This window comes from Uloborus diversus, chromosome 6, assembly GCF_026930045.1.
Source record: "Uloborus diversus isolate 005 chromosome 6, Udiv.v.3.1, whole genome shotgun sequence".
Classification (NCBI taxonomy): Eukaryota; Metazoa; Arthropoda; class Arachnida; order Araneae; family Uloboridae; genus Uloborus; species Uloborus diversus.
Window position 1 is genome coordinate 140,735,024 of NC_072736.1, and position 18,080 is coordinate 140,753,103.

Here is an 18,080-nt window from a genome sequence, read left to right on the forward strand (position 1 = left end):
TTCTGTTTTGAATAAATATGCACATGCATACAACGTTGCAAAATTTTTCATGTGTCGATACTTTTCTCCTTTAGCAAAGTGGTTTAAGAACCTTATAATTTCTATAGAGAATAAAAGTCTTAGATTTAATGGCTGCTAATAATTTAAAACGAAATTTAAATTTTAAGTGCTCCTAAATTAGCCTGTTGATTGCAGGCTACCCCCAAATATTTTTAGATTTGCATGTCTAGTTAACATAATGTAATTTTGTAAAAATAATATGAAAATTGGCTCAAAGGAATTGGAAGAAATTTTGAAAATATTTTGGGAAAATGAGTAAAGTGAAAAATCAGATTTTTCTCAGAAATAAACTATCAACTACAGTCGAACCCGCTTAATGGAATAGCCATTTTGCCACGAAAAAATATTCTAAGAAGCGGGATATTCCATTAACCGGAATAAAAATAACACATTACATTGGTTTGGTACATTAAAACTGTGTTGTATTAGGCGGGATATTCTTTTAACCGATATTTTAAAAAGCGAGCTCGACTGTATTTCTAAAGTCGAAATTATAAGTGAAAAAGATGATGGAGAAATGGGTAGGATTAAAATGATCATTATGATCATTAATTGGATCGGCCGATTATCAACAGCCGATTAGTCTATAATCGGCGAATGCTTATCAGCGCATCCCTATTTAAAATAGTGTAGTGCTCTACAGCACTTACAGAATGCACGAGTTTTACTGATAACTTAATTAAACACGGGGTCCTTCGGGTGCGCGGACACATATTTGCATTTCATGCATCCTTATATTTTTTTTTTAGTTGACATGGACTTCTTGGAGACAGGGGCGGAACCCAAGGGGGTCCATGGGGACCAAATTTGGAACCACTGTTCTATGTTGACGCAGTTTCAAAATCTAGATTTTTTTTTTTTTTTTAATGTTCAAGATTTATTATTGATTTTATTTGCATTAAAAATGTATTTGCATTTAAAGATTTTTTTCTCTTAATAGGAATATGAGATATGGAACATTAACAATGGATGACAATCCCCCTATCAGTAACACGTCAGAGCCAGGCGCCACAGAACTCAACACAGACGGTGTCTACTGGATAGGTAAGGAGAAGAAATTACTAAGTAAATAATTTCAGGAAATATACAGGGTTAGCACAAAAGAATATTCCGGTTTTAAATATTTCTATTTATGTATATATCAAACTATTACACTTAGCACTATAAATGATACTTAAAAACAAAAGATAAACTGTTTATAAAAGTTTCTTTTCACTCACAAATGTTCGATGTGTGTGCCTTTCGTACAGCGACACACATCTAACATACATTTTGGAGTGTTTCACTGTCAATTTTTCGTAATGCATCACAGATGCGATCTTTTATTTCTTACAATGTTGTAGACAATGATGAGTAAAAACACTGTCTTTTACGAAACCCCATTAAAAATCACATTTGGTTTGGTTTGGGGATCTGGCTGGCTAACGCATAAAAGTAAATCATCGTCATCTGCACGACCAATTCACGTTGCGGAACGTCAGTGGCACAGAGAAATGGGGGGTTTGGGGATAAATACACCCCCAGGGGTCTTAGTTTTAACATTGTTGCTAATCCTAATACAGTACTTAATACGCGTGTAATAACTGATGTGACCAAAAAACCCCCTTCAGAAGGAATTTCTGGCTGCGTTAGTGCGCAACGTGCACGTTTAAGTAGTTACGTGCGTTAAAAAAAATCTTGGACGGTTTATCTTTATTTTTATGTATCATTATGTATAGTGGTAGGTGCAATAGTTTATCTTAATATGTAAAAATCTTCTGTGCGGATGTTTGTCACCATAAGGCTCTTAAACGACTAGAACGATTTTGATCAAATTTTTTGTGTGTAATTAAGTTGTGGCGAGCATGGTTTATAGAAGCGCGATGGAACGAATCGGAAACGTTTTTGTTAATAAAGAAATTAATTTAAACATTGGATGGTTATATCTCCCAAATGATTCATATTTATTTTAACCTATTGTTCAGCGAGAAATAAAATAAATATTTAACCCGTTGCCAAAGGACTATAAGAAAGCCAGCTCTGCTTTTTGTATGAAATTTCCTACTGTGATATGTCAGTTGAGTATAGATAAAACGTAGAGAGAGAGAGAAGCCTTCATTTCTTAAAAGCAATGATTTTAGGTCCCGAGATATATTTTAAAGTAAAGTACTGAAAGGTTCCCGCAAAACGTGCGTTCTGCCGTCGTAGTTGAACCATGTGACCCGAACGGGGCTTTAGGTTTTCCAAACCAAATGATTAGAAAATACCGTACCGAACAACATTTGTTTCTCTGCTCAAATCCATCTGAGTTTTGGCACCAATGTCAAGAATACTTTAAAGCTTATCAAACTAATCAGTACATTATTAAAGGAAAAGATGATGGAATTTAAAGACGAAACAAATTTTATTTTCTTCCGGATAAAGGTAGTTCTGTACACAAAAGATCAGTGCAGTGGAAGATCTGTATCTTTGGTGGAAAGAACAAATTAGGCTATATATGAAGTTTTAAAAGTTTTTGTTCAAAAGTTCGGACCGCTAATGGATCGGAGTTAGCTTCGCTCACTGATCGGCTAGATTACAGTAACGTGGTGGCTTGGCGACTTTGGTTAAAAACAGTAGAGTTGCGTGATCATTTGTTTACATTTTAAAGCTACTGTAATGTAATTTATTGTACTTTTTGTTTATTTTGCGAAATGTTTCAAGTTGCAAAGAATTGTTTTTTTGTTTTTAAAGAGTGTTTAGTCATTTTAGTTGAAGAATATTTTACATCGGGATGGAGGGCGAGGGGATAAGTGATTTTCGCTTATTCAGAGAACCGTTTTTACCTTTATCATTTTTTTAAACGATATCCTTTTGATTGTTTTATTCTTTTTCATATGGGGGATGTTGGAGCGGAATTTCCCGTTTGTTCAAGCTGGGTAGTCAGTCTTTTACACTTAGTGTCTGAGGACGCTTTTTATTCTTCCAGTATGGCTGAAGGAACTAACCATTAAGTACGGGAGAAAAAATAGTTAATAAAACAACTGCTGAGCAAACTTTTTCTCAAAATAATTCTGCAGTCATTCCTTTTATGTGCACTGTGTGTCAGGGGTTCTTTATTGTGTAAAATATTTCTTTTGCCTGAATTTATAACTACTATTCAGATTCCTGTTTTAAGCTACTGCAATTGAAAAATTTATTCCATATCTGGGCGCTAAACTAAAAAAAAAACTAATACGTTTAATCTATATATATATAAATGAATGTTTGTCTGTATGTCATCCATGAACTCAAAAACTACCCGGCAGATTTGGCTGAAACTTTCACCGTTTGTTATTTTTGGTACTGGGAATCTTTATAGACCAGTTCGAAAAAAATCCGATCGATAGTTCCTTTTTTATTCCAATTTAAGTCACAATTCATTGGATAAATACGAATAAAATTATCGGCTGCAGAAATTAATTCGCGTGAAAGATCTCATTGATAAGAAGTTAGCTGTTGCCATTTTTCTTGAGTTTGAACAAATACATTCTTTCTTTATTGTTGGCTTTTCATGCAACGGGGGGATTTAAAACTTTTTCTATTTGATATTTTTAGCGACTGATTGATCTTGCAAACTGCGTGAGTACAAAATTTGAGTATAGTCACGGCTTCACTTGATACCTGGACCGATTATTATGAAAATAGCTATAAATATGTATTTTTCCACTTAGAAGGTGCATAATATGCTCATTGAAGCCACTCGCCACCACATGGCACTGCAGAGTAGCAACTTCTGCCCCGTTCAACCGATTGTCATGAAAATCAGTATAATGTTGTATTTTTTTGTTGGCGTAGCAACGCGCGTCGGGTACAGCTAGTAGTTAAATAAAATCAACACAGTTTTGAGAATATCATATCAAAAACGGCTAAGTCATTTTTTTTTTTTTTTTACACTTTGGAAACTCCTTAAGATAACTTTCTTTTTTCCTCGAAAGAACCTTCTGATGCAAGAGCAGAAAAAGTAGGACTATCCAACTATTAGTTTTAAAATATAGTTTTTCTTCTACATGTTATCGCAGCGGAAAAATCAAAATAAGATTTTTTAAAAGATTGCAATTTTGATAGTTTTTTAAAATATATTTTATGAATAAAATACAAAAACAAAATAAAAGCATAAAATATTTCATTTTACTTTTTTGTAAGGAAACCGCCTTTAAAATTCCGATTTTTTTCTGAAAATTAAAATCTTTCTAAAATTTTGTCTCTTTGATAGAGCAAAAAGTTATTACTTGCGGACCCTCTGTCAAATTTACAGAGAACCCTAGGGTTCCCTAGGTACCCAGATTGAAGACTTCCTGAAATTAGGTATATTGTTACTTTGATTGAAAAAGAAATCTAAAATTAAATCCCTGACATTTTCCCGAAACAGAAACTTTTAATGAAATAGTTTCAATAAGTAGTCAACCGGATAAGTTGTGACTCCGTTTAAGACGTCGTTTTCCTTTGACCCTGACAAGGTCTCATTCACAGTAATGTAAAATGATCCTTTTTTACTGGCCACGAAATTTAAATTTACCACGGTTAACTAGTATCTCAAAAATTGTTTTAAAAAATTCGTTTTTCTTATCTAATCTTAGAAAATAGCATCCAACTTAGTTGACATGCTGTGTGATAGTCATTTTTGCTTGAAATCTCACTCCTCGCTTCTGCTGGTCATTCAAAGTATACTTCCTGCTGCAACTCTGCCTAGTTTCAAGAATATGAATCAAACTCCATCCAGCAAGACCGACAAAATCTAATACCGGGTGAAAGTTTGTCAGTATTTAACATCCGTTCAAGGTACTGCAGACGCAGAATTTAAAGCTTGAGTTATGTTAGAAAAAGGCATTATTTTCATTAACCAACATTTTTATCAGTCTACATTGTTGGATTGTTTAAATGAACCGTAAGTACATTAAAATAAGCTGTTTTTAATGTTATATAATGTATAAGCAAGAGAAAATAAAACATGAAAACTAACGTGCTTTTTCTCTCTTTTTCATTCATTTTTAAGTTTCCTTTAATTTATAGACATTGATTTCATAATTTTTTTTTTTTTCACGGAATTCTACAGCTATTCATGAAAGTATTTCAGTAATTTGTAAGGCGTTTTTTTTTCTTCCTTATAGTTTCTCACTCCGCATAAGTAGTCTAAAATATTTGGTCATTCTAGTGACGACTTAACAAGGCTTTAGGGCCTTCTGTACTTCTCAAAAAAATGCAACAAGAATATTTTACGAAAAGTATTTTATAAAAATACTGTAATGACTTTCTTCAACCACAAAATATCACTTTTTTTTCTAAATTTCATACTGAATTCTAAAAATTTCTATTTTTAACCAGAGATTTCATTCAAAAGAAATTCCGACTGCCTACACGTTTGGAAATTACTACTTATCATTGTAAAAGTATCCTTCAAACTTCCTTTTCTTTCTTACAAACTCTATTACTTCTTGTAACAACTATATCTAAGGATACATTAGAAAAACGTGTTTCCCAAATCTGAATACAGCGGAAACTTTTCTCACCGTTAAAAGATAAGAAGTTTAATGATAAGAATTTCTTTTTCTATTACTCTATATATTTTTTCTGTCTGGGAGTGGAGTGTTTAAAATTTCATAATTCTCGGTTCGAAAGATTTTTGATATTCTATCTTTGTCTTTTTTTTCGATGAAATATTTTACGTTTTGATTTACTATTACAACTCTCGTTTTGAACACTTTCTGCTTTTAAATTGCGACTCCCACACGAATTGAAAATGTGAATAAATAGTTAGAGCTTATTTAACCGACTGCTGGTGTTTTGATTTTTTTTTAAATTAATTTATAGCGGGAAACTTTGCATAGATAAAAACAAGTACATGGGTTAAAGCACATATTTTTAAATTTTGTAAACTTGTTAATAACATGTAAATATGTAATACAATATTTAGGCTGTAACAATGTTGCGAAGTTTTCAAGAAAAATAAAATATAATAAAGAGATGGATTTTCTTTTCTTATTTTTTATGACACAATTTTCAAGTTTTGAAGTAAAAAATATCTCAAAAAGCAAAATATTTGTATGAATGATTAGTTTGTTGGGGTGCAAACTCCAAAACATGCTACAGTCAAATCTCGAAAACTAGAAAGTTTATAACTCAAATATTCCTTCATCTCGAAGTTTTCATCGGGTCCCTAACTCTTTAGACTGTTGTGGAAAATTCGTATAACTCGAACGTTTTAGCCGGTCCTTTGGGACTTCGAGTAATTGAGAGTTGACTGTATATAAATTAGTTATTCTTTGGAGAATTTCCACGAATTTTCGTTAAATAGTAAGAACAAATCCATATGAATAGGGAAGCAATCATTATGAAGATTTTTTTTAAATGCTTATAAGGGGATGTTTATGATATGTACCTCTAAGCCAGACTAACTTAACTCACATTATGACTACTTTGCAAGAGAACGTAAAAGCGTTTGCCTGGTGCTTACAGAGGTTGATACTTACGCTGTTATAAAAGACATTTTTTACAAAATAATTTTGTGGCTCAAGGCAGAATAACATTACACAGGTATTCTGGTTATTGGGGTAATAACCAGAAAATCACCGTTTTTGGACTAACGTTAGTCTGGCTCCGAGGTACAAAATTGATGTCACACTTTTTTGCAACAAATTCGAGCACCTCCACCCTTTGTCACGAACAGTCACAATTTCGTGAACCCCCCTTCCTTCTTCCCTCCCTTAAAGCGTAACACCAATTATGGACAACATCTACTAAAGATTAGTGTCTAAACATGTAACACTGATAATTTACGGTGTATTCCTCGATTTTTTTTTCAAACATTTTATGCGAAGACTTAGAAATTCTGATCGACAAACATTTTGTGCGACGTAGTTATTTTTTCATCGTTGCATTAAACAATGAAAAATACTCGTAATTAACAAATTAATTTTATGAATGAACCGAAGCAGGTATGCTTTTGTGGATTTAAACTTTTAAAATAATGAAGGTCAAGTCATGAGTTTACAAACGTAAAACACCATGCTCAGCCTTAAAATTAATTTGTTAATTTTCATTAACAAAATTGACTTAATAAGTACTATTATTATTTTATTTTTTTGTTTGTTTGTTTGGCTACACTTAAAAAGCGGATTTTGAGTTTTGTTTAGATTTTTCGTTGTTTAAAATCTGTTTCCTTCATTAAAATATCTGCATTTTTGTGGTGATTATGCTTACGTAAGGTGCAGAAAGAACAAGAGCGTGGTGTGAGAGGAAAAAACGAGGGTGAAGTAACTGTTCAGAATGCTAAAAAAAAAAAGAAATGACAAAAATTTCAATTCTATCTCGTGTCTTAGTGACACAATTTTCTTTTATTTATTTGAAAGCTTTGCCATTAAGTATGAACAATTTTATTGTTCAGGTAAGCACCATAACTTCTCTGTACATACCGTGCTTTGTCAACTTAATTACACATCATTTGTTCACCTGAATTTGGTACTATTTCACAAATAACAAGTTCAATGTTGGTTTTCAACTCTTTTTTTTACTTCCTTTTACAAAAAAGGAAGTATTGTATTCGCAAAAAAAAAATTTCACTCAAAAATCGGCCTTAATTTCCATTTTGCTCGCTCCCAACTGAATGTTGAGGGGTTTTTTTTTTTTCGACCCGACCACACGTACATATGTACCTAAAAACGGATAGAAGTTCAAAATATCCATTTTGACGTTTCCCGAGTTAATTACAACGAGTTTTCTCGTGACGTCTGTATGTGTGTATGTGTGTATGTATGTCGCATAACTCAAGAATGGTATGTCCTAGAAAGTTGAAATTTGGTACATAGACTCCTCGTGGGGTCTACTTGTACACCTCCTATTTTGGTTGCATTCGGGTGCTTCTACAGGGCTCTTTTGCCCCTTTTTGGGCGGAAATCATTGTTAATTTCAATGCAAACTCAAGTGGTGTTATAATTTGTCGGACACTTGGCGATATATCGCCAGTCTTTTGGTCGCCAAGTTTTGTCCATTGTTGTGATATTTAGAGAATAACTATCGAATCACATTAAAATAGCCAACAATGGGGAAATGACATTGAATTGGAGTAAAAGGAAGTCATGTGATGCACACATCAGCTCGTTTTTTTTTTTTTTTGTAGTAACTTTAACAGTACCAAAAAGTTGCTCTAACAAAAATATATAGTTGTGTCAGTAAATGCATTTGAGGGACTTTAGAGAATCATTTTATCAAAGCATTTCTATTTGATGTGTTTCTTTTTTATTTTAAAATTGTGTAACGGAAAGACGTTTTTCAGTTAAAGAATTGTGCAACTTGTGTAAATTCAGAACTTTTGGAACAACCCAAAGCCATGGTTTTGAGTTGTGGCTCTAAGAGGTTTAGGTAGTATGTTCGTAAGTCACAAAACTTTTTAGCATAACATTATTGGGAAGGATATTTTTTGAGTGAAAGACACTGGAGGCAGACAACAAGATAATTGTTACATTTTTTTTGATACGTTATTGCATTAAAGCAGCGGTAATTAACTAAACCTAAAGCGAAAGTATATTGAAAATGCAACAAAAACTTAAAATTATATTGTTTTTTATGTGAAAACTTGTTCAGCTATAAGAACGCACTGTGCAGAAGAAATAAAATAATAATAATAATAATAAAACGACTTATTTAAAGCATAATCTCACATATACGAGTGTTAGTATTATGCAGAATCTTACATTAAGAACCGAGAGTAAATATATGAGATTGAAATATTGTTAAGAAACTGAATTCTTGCAATATCTTAAGAATCTTTTTTTCTTTTCTTTCTATGCAATGATAAACTTAATAATTATACGTTTCTATTTCGCAAACCTATTAACTTTTTTACAAAAAAAGATATCACTGACATGTCGTGACTTTTATAAAATTAATCTTCTAGTCAAATAGCTCTCCACTAAATAAAACGAGAGGAAATTAGCCCTTGATAAAACATAACTAAACAGAAATAATTTCTTGAAAGAAAGTGCCAGTTACAGACCTATTAATCTGCTTTGATACTGTAGTCATTTACTTATCAAAAGAGCTTTAATGGATAATCTTGATTTTGGCTTCAGTCCAGCAAAACTCACCAAGAATTTATGTTGCCGCAGGGAGTGCATAGAATGTTTGACTGAAAGCTGAACCCATTGTGGTAAGATTCTCTTCTCCAAAAAGGTTAAAAACCTTTAGTTTAAGAAAAAACATTCTCGGCATCTCAGAGAATCCAAACTATTTGGGTTAAAAATACACCATACATGTGATTTATTATACACCTTTCAAAGATCAGAAATTTTTTGTAATGTCTAAGACAGTTCCATTTTAGGGGGCCTTTTTATCCTACTTTACCGTTAAAATTTAAAAAAAAAAATGAATAAAGACAGACAAGAAGTACCGTCGAGCCTACTTTCCCATAACATCAACTTTTTATAAAATAAATATTCCCTTAATTAGATTGCAAATTATGCCAAACGTAACTTTTTAACATTTTAAGTTTATTTCCAGAAACAAAATATGCCTCGTTTATCTGATGCAATAGATGTGTCAAAAAAAATTAATTAAACAAAGAAAATAAGAGAAACCTTTAAACAATGCAGATAATATATTTTTTCCATAAAAATATCATCAATTGCTGAAAAAATAATTATTTAAAATAAAAACCGTATCAAAATAAATAGTTTATCAACAAAAAAATGTTTGCTGAGCTTTTCTTTCCGTGTCAAGGTAAAGGGTCTTTAATTTTATTTCTTTTCTGTTGCAAAAATTTAAAATACATATATTAATAAAAATAAAGATACTTTAGAAAATAAATCAGAAATAAAATGTTTCATCAACTAAAAGGAAAAAAAATCGTCTACACAACTCTTGCTGATAAAACATGAAAAACTCCGAATTTCCTTTTAACTTCCACTTGCCAAAAATAGAATGAATGCATTAAAATTTTAGAATGAAAAGAAAAACGAATTATACCTACAATCATTATTTCACAGTAAAAATCAATGCTTCGAAGTCGGAGTCGTTGGGAGTTGTATTGATTTGGGAATGAAGAAATAGCAGTCGGAAGCCGAAAGTTTAAGATTTCAAGAGTCGGAGTCAGTAATTTTCCCTCAAAATCCGCAACTCAGCTAGTGAGGGCGCAGTTGGAATGATTTTGGGATATAAGACGAGTCGCAGTCGGTCAATTTGCATTCAACTCTAAAGCTTTGGTTGATTTTGGATTAACGTTGAAGTCGAAGGCCCTGAAATTCTAGAAGTCGTAAATCGGGAGCTGGTCATTTTCCCTTCGACTCTGCAAACCAAATTAAAATATTTGAACTTTGAATTTGTTTCATTTTGATTCAGTCATGATTATCTCTGACTTGCACCAATGTGAAGTCTATGAGATATTATATTTCAGTCTTTATTAGTAACTTTTTTTATCTATTTTTTGTAACCAAAATTTGAGAATGTGCTCAGAATCAGCACAACATTTTCATTTTTTTTAAAGAAAAAAATATTTTTTCGTGTTACCCTTAATGCTAAAAAAATTTGAACTGTTCAAAATATATCCTAAAATAGCTAAATCAGAAAAACCCTTTCCGATACATGTTTTTCATCAAAAACTTTTTCCAACGAAGTTTGATTCAAGCAAATCCGCCTTTAAGTTCAGGATTTATATTTACCTTAAGTTTCCCCGTAGGCGCTAATGTTAGTTTTTTTTAACAGCTCCAAACTGAACGAAACATTGTTCAAATCAAAAAGATCTTTTCTGTACATGTTCTTCATCGAAATTTTATTTTCAACAAAGTTTGTTTGAAGCACAATCGCCATCCATTTCAGAATTTATCCTTGTCTAAAATTTCGCCGTGGACGCTAGTTTTTTAGAACTGTTAAAAATTTTACGAAAAATTATTCAAATCCAAAAGATATTTCCTATTTATTTTCTTCAGCAAGAGCTTTTTCTAACAAAGTTTGTTTGAAGAGAATCTGCCTTTAAGCTTGGAATTTATATTTGCCTTATATTTCCCCATAGACCCTAATGTTAAGTTTTTGAACTATTCAAAATTAAACGAAAAATTATACACATCGACCACAGCTGTATCGTCCATGAATATGAACTCAGGACCAACAGCACCTCGAAACAAGCGAACATAAGGCTCAAGAACCTGGTCTCTGTATCTTTGACCAGTGACTGAGCCTGTCTCAAAAATATGGAGGTCGGTGCGGCCATCCAACATAATGCCCGCTCACACCATTACTCCTGCTGACGCAAAGTGATGTCTTTCTCTTACGTTTTGTGGTTGGAAACGAGTCCCCTTTTCTCTCCAGATTGTTACCTGACGAGAATCACTCTGTAGAGTAAAGCGGGACTCATCACTGATCATCACATTAACCCACTGTCCCAGACTCCAATGCCGATATTGCAAGCTCCAGTTTAAACGAGCGCGTTTATGCGCTGATGTGAGAGGAATGCAAACTGCTGGTCTTCTGGCATACAGACCGACATGATTGAGTCTCCTGTAAACAGTTTGCCTCGAAATTGTTATTCCTGTGACGGCACTGAGCGCCGAACCCAGTTCTCTGGCACAGCTGTCCCTATGACGTCGTGCAGAAATTGCTAGAAAACGATATTGGCTTGCGGTTGTGACTCTTGGTCGACCTGGTACTGGTCGGCGGGTAACATCTCCCGTATTTGAAAACCTCTGCCACAGTCTCGAGATTACACACTGAGGCACATTAAGAATACGAGACACTTCAGTTTGTGATCGTCCAGATTGTAGCATTCCAACGATTCTTCCTTTCGCAAACATGTCCAATTGGCGTCTTTGTGCCATTATTAGTTCTGTTTCACCAGATCCAATGTTTCTTGGTACAGCAATTGCATGAAACGCGCCTGAACTCTCTAAAGCGTGCGAGTTGTTTTATCCACATTCCGAAACGCGCACCTAATTCGCGCATGACACCTTCGACTCTACTATTTTGCATAAACATATTGTTTCTTCTTCAACCAGTGAATCTCCATAAGTAACTTTATATAATTTTACGAAAATTTACAAATTTTTCTCGCATTTTATGAATTTTGCTTAACTTTTGGACACCAGTGTAAATCAATGCTCGGCTATTCTGATTAGAGACTTGCCTAATTAATTGTTTTAATAATATTAGTTACCTGTATAGTGGACAATTTTATAAAATAACTAGCAGTACCCGCACAGCGATGCCCGTGCTAAAAACTTAATGGAAGTCCGTTAAATGAAAAAAAAAATTGACGCCCTCTCCCCCTCTGATGTAAAATGATCATTTTTCTTTGTATAAAATGCGTACACATATTTTCAAAGAAAAAAAAACCTATTAAGGTTTCTTTGGAATTTAAAACTTTTCGTCAAATCATTAAATTAAATTTACAGTTGCTTTAAAACTCTATTTAGCGAGTGAAGCGGTTTTTACTACAATTTAAAATATTTCGCAAATAAACAAAAAAAAAAAGATATCAAATAATATCTTTCAAATGTAAAAATAGTTCCGCAACTCTATTGTTTATCGCCAAACTCGCCCAGCAACCACGCTCTCATAATCCATCCGTCTAACGAAAAAAAAAAACATCCAGTGGAACATTTAAAAATCATCGTTAGAAAAAAAGAAGAAAATGTCGTACATTTCACTCGGATAAAAACAAATCAAAAGTTTCTTTTCTTCCAAAACAAATCGCCAAAACAATGAATTACATTTACGGTTGCTTTAAAGATATAATCCTAGACTGAACTGTTCAGCGCCTAACTCGCCAAGCGACCACGCTACCGGAACCCAGCCCTTTTGCAAGTGAAGCGGATGTTTTTTCTTTGGCGAAGAAAAATGTAAACTAATAGCAAAAATACCCGGCGTTGCCTGGGTTAGCAATAATTATGAGAAACAATCGTTACTTGCATTTGTTTTCTGTTTTAAGTGAAAGAACTTAAAACACACCTTTCTGACGTGATTTAAAATCTAGCTTCTTCCTTACTCATAAAACTAAAGTAGCAGTAAGTAAAAAGAGCAAAATAGTATTCATTTAGAAACGAAAACACGAAATTTAAGCGTATACAAATGTGAAGAATTTCCGAAATATGAAATTAAACTTCACATGTTTAAAAAGATTTATCAGTTAATACTTTTTTTTTACATTGAGTCTTACCTTCTCTGTATGTCTATTGAAGAACGAACTATTTAAAAAAATGTAGCCGCGCGCCCGTGATCCCCTTAAACTTGCTTTAGTTATTTTTGAAAATTTTAATTATTGTGGGTTCTTGGTGCGATTTAAAATATTACCGAATTTGCGGAAATCGTTTTGGGATACCTTGGATAATGCTCCCCCTCCTTACTTTGTAAAACGGTATGTTACTAATTTTTGTTAAAGAGATATTGTCGCCATATGCTAAAATACTTTTGGTCACCATAAAATGGCGCTAGACATTTTCATCCGCAATGTTTCCAAAATAAGTAGTAAAATTTGACGTTGGTTTGAATTTGTGCACAAAGTCACATTAATGGAAGTTTTTGTGCTGTTTATGGATTTGCCTAATTTAGTTGCTGGATTATTTTACAGTAAAAAAAGTTTTTAAAGATTCTTTGAGTGGCGATATTTTGTTTACATTCTGAAAGCTGACAAACATTATTACATAGTCTTTGGCTTCAAAAACCGCGACAGTTGAAAAAAATGCCAAATGCATCCGCTACTGAAATCTTTCTACATAAATTTTGGTGAGGTTTCTGCTGTTAGATTGGATAATGATTAAGTGTCCAATCAGCACAAATAAATATAAAAAAACCCAGTAATTACAATTGAAGTTCCGTTTAAATGGAAAATAATCAGCCAAATCTAGTTATTATTAGCCAATCTTGGGGAAAAAACGTTACTTTAAGATTTGACTTGAGAAAAGCCTCAAACAGTCAGACGAAACACAGAAATATTCAACAATTCTAGCTTTGAACTGGGAGTTGAGATGATACACTAAAAAATGAACTGTATTGAGGAAAGCCTTCGAACATGGAACAAAAAAGCCCATAACTCGTTTTTCATACAACTTAGAACTTTCTAACAGATGCCATCTTCAGCAGAAAAATAAGCGCTTTCGATGGACACATAATTTTAATATGTGCACATATTTTTTCACCGTCATATTGGGGCATTTATGCGAAAATTTGGACAAATTAGAATAAAAAAGGAACTATCAGTCGGGTTTTTTTCGAACTGGTCTACAAACCTCCCCAGTGCCAAAAAGAACAAACGGTGAAAGTTTCAGCCAAATCTGCCGGGTAGTTTCTGAGATCTTAGGGAACAAATTTACCAAACTCCATTTTTATATATATAGACATACAACATATTTATTTATTTTGTCTTAAGTGCTTTTCGAAGTTGAAGCTATTTGTACTATGGCCAAAAATTGGATTATTCGATCCTTGATTTGTACCATAGATCAATTTATCTGCCCCCCCCCCCCCCAGATTCTAAGCTTAGATACAATAATGTTCCTTATAGCGATATAACGCTAAATGCATCCAGTTTCGAATCCGTTATATTAATCAATGCTCTGCTACGTCCTAAGTAAGCTCTAGGTTAACGCTGGACGCATGGATCTGGAAAGAGTTTAAGCTGCATGAGGACCTAGCTACAATGACTTCAGGCAACGTATGTTGTGGCATTTCCCTGCATTAGGCTACTGACTATTAATTGGAGAATAGAATATTATTAGGTTGATTATATCCCTATGAAACATCACATGTATCGAAGTCACTAGAACTGATGCACACAACATATTATAATGTAATTAGGTTTAGAGTTACCATGAAATCTCATCTGCTTGTTCAAATTAACAGCGCGCGTTGATGCTTGACTTGTGTGTGGGGAAGCAGTTTCATGTTAATTGGTATGAGAAAGTAAAGATCAACTTTGTTATTTCGGGTTTGATTTTGTGGTTGTGAAGTTAAAATATTCGAATATTTATAATTATACATCCTATTAATTAATTTTTCTTTGCTCGTCAGCAACAATAGTGACACATGTAAAAAATGAAAATAAAAAAGACTAAATATATTTTGTCTTAAAATCTAAATTTAATGTTTCTCTCTAAAACACTAAATCAAAATAAGTTTGCATAATTTATGCCTCGTTGTATATAAACGAAATGATCGAAGATGGGGCATCTTTGAAATGTTCCAATTTATAAGTTCTTGTGCCCGAATTTTAATTCAAATACTGCCTAGAATCGGGTCTAACGAGTTTTACTGAAAACTTAAACATGTTCACTTGTAGCTCTTTGCTTCTAAGTGTCCCAATTATACTTCCTGGGTCTAGTAAAATAAAGTAAAAGTGTTTTTATTAATCGTCTGCAAGCAATAAATGGCAGCTAAAGATCGTGGAGATTTAGGTATTTATTCGCACGTGTTACAAGCGTAGCAATTCAATTTACGAAAAAAAAATCATTTTTGTTATTGTTTTAATTGACTTAGAAGCTTCCACAACAAATGTCAAATAGATACATAGAAAAATCAGGATTTTCGAATATTATAAATATTTTACATGTGCGAGAATTTTTTGTTTACCGAATATCAAAAGTACGTTAATATCTATTGAAAACAAACATATCCGTTGAATGGACTGCCTCATATATGGAACCATTCTAACGGTTTCCTGTGGACATTTTAAAAGAGCCAACACGGGTAATGCTTTAATAAAATTTTAGTACACAGCACCGAAATATAATTTCTAATCTCAGTACTTAGCATGAAAGTAAAAAATACAAATACGAAGTGTTTTTAAAAAAAGAGAATAAAAGCATTCAAAATTTGAAAAACCAAAAATTCAAAACAGAAATACCAATGGAATTAAATTTGAATTAATCTGTTACCCCCCCCCCCACCGTCATTAATGTGTACTTACTAAAATTACCAGAGACATATTTTGGTTTATTTTATGAGCCTATGCAAATAAAAATTTTATATATATATATATATATATATATATATATATATATATATATATATATATATATATATATATATATATATATATATATATATATATATATATATATATATATATATATATATATATATATATATGCAAACAAACATATCTTTTGTACATACATGTACTATTAAATGTATTTGCTTCATCTTAAACGGGAAGGTGTATCACATTAACTATTCTGACTTCGGGAGAACACAAGTTGTGAAGGCAGGCATACATTTGAATAAGGTTAGCGAACAATGACCACATGTGGGACCAAACTCATTATTCGGCTGATTACAGTCCAAAGCTATGGATCTGCTGTGGGCTGTCATCGGTATAACGCAGAGTAGTATAATGCGATAGAGTTTATGACAGCGAGATTGGGTCAATAATACTAGAAATGAAATTGCAGAGCTTAAACTAGTAAGATTTTCCAATAGAAGTAAGTATGATCGAGTTTTGGTTCTTGTTTCACTTAAAGCGAGTCGTTTGGGACATCATTTTACTCATGATAATTGTTACCATGATGTCAAACTTAGTAAACAAAATATAGTGTTTACCTTAGTTGTCATTTGAAAAAGGAGTATTTTGAAATGGGTTAGATTTCCTTTTGCTTCCATTTCCCGATTCCATTTTGGCCGTTTTTAGAAAAAACCTGTCTGTCTAATAGATTTTTTGTGACCGCTATAGCACGAAAATCTACTTCTCAAAATCGATAATTTCTAATCAATATCTTTTGTTGATGTTATTTTCCTCGTTTATTTCAGGTGGATGCCCGAGCTTGCCCACAGGATTACCTGAAGATTATTACCATGGTTTTAAAGGTTGCATTGAATCTGTCGTTATGGACGGTGATCCTCTGCATTTGGTGATGCATGGGACTGGTGACCTAACCTTTTGTGATGGATCTTGATCACACTTCCAATGAGTGCCTTTCTTAAATTCTATGCAGGAGGACTGATACGTTGCCATTGGTCAACATCCATTCCAAACAATACAATGTTCCATGCGCATGTCGCCGAATCCGAATAAAATATGTCATGTGTCAAAAGCCAAATACCATTGAAATATTACGCTTAAAAATGGTTTCCGGTATCGAATGATACCAGTTCATCAATTCGGTTGTCTACGTTAAAAATTGGAAGAAACAACAACACAAAAACCTTTTACGGTTTCATTGAGCAATTGGAAAGTCCATGAATATTTTCAATTCATCTGGAGATTGTGTTGAACGCCAAGGTTGAAGCTTGTTGATTTACGTACCAATCAAAGGACGCGGAGAGAGAAGATACTGAATTTTCATTCAAACGTAAAACCTTACCCAAATTACTGAAGACTGATAGTTTTCAATTGTTATGAATCAGAACGTTACAATTTTATAGAATAAAGTGTCATTTTGTGATATATTAAAGAAGATCATTTTGTAATTGTTTTGTCTAAAAATGTTGTACATATGTTGGATTTATTCATGTTTTATATTTGTTAATGTATCATAGAATTCATATTTAAAGAGAAATTTTGAACTATTTTGTCTCGTACATTGCATTAATTGCTTCAAATTCAATCTTGATGGAAAATTCATACATTTCAAAATACCTAAAAGCTAGTCCATTATGTGGGAAAATGTCAATTACATCAGTTTTTTCTGCAAATTTTGAAGGAAACTTTATAAACTCTTTCACAGTTATTAATATATTTTAATCAATCTCGTGATGTAATTTTCAAATATTTCAGTCCTAAAAGAACAGTAACAAACCGTCTGTTAGTGCCGCTCAGGTTCTGCGTTTGCATACTACTTTTAATATTTTCTTTTTGTTGACGTCAAGCATTAAATGATTTTAGTGTTGTTTCTGTGTTTTACGATTAAAACCACTATAAAAAAAATAATTTGAATTTTGACATCTTGAATTCAAATTATGTTTGTGTGTGGGGGTATGTGTTTGTGTGTACGGATTATGTGTATGTGTGTAGGCATGAGTGTTTGTGTCTGTGGGGGGGTATGTGTATGTTTGTGTAGGCATATGTGTTTGTGTGTGTACAGGCATGAATGTGTGGGTGGTTTTGT

General features: G+C 32.8%; 1 protein-coding gene across 1 annotated transcript in view; it reads left to right on the forward strand.

The window, feature by feature from the left end:
- Positions 1 to 17,519, forward strand: part of LOC129225314 (agrin-like) — a 338,344-nt gene extending 320,825 nt beyond the window's left edge. Inside the window, 2 exon segments of the mRNA XM_054859904.1 lie at positions 1,001 to 1,104; positions 16,783 to 17,519. Of these exon segments, the coding sequence (XP_054715879.1) occupies positions 1,001 to 1,104; positions 16,783 to 16,928 (250 nt within the window). The 3' untranslated portion in view covers positions 16,929 to 17,519.
- Positions 17,520 to 18,080: the final 561 nt, after the last annotated feature.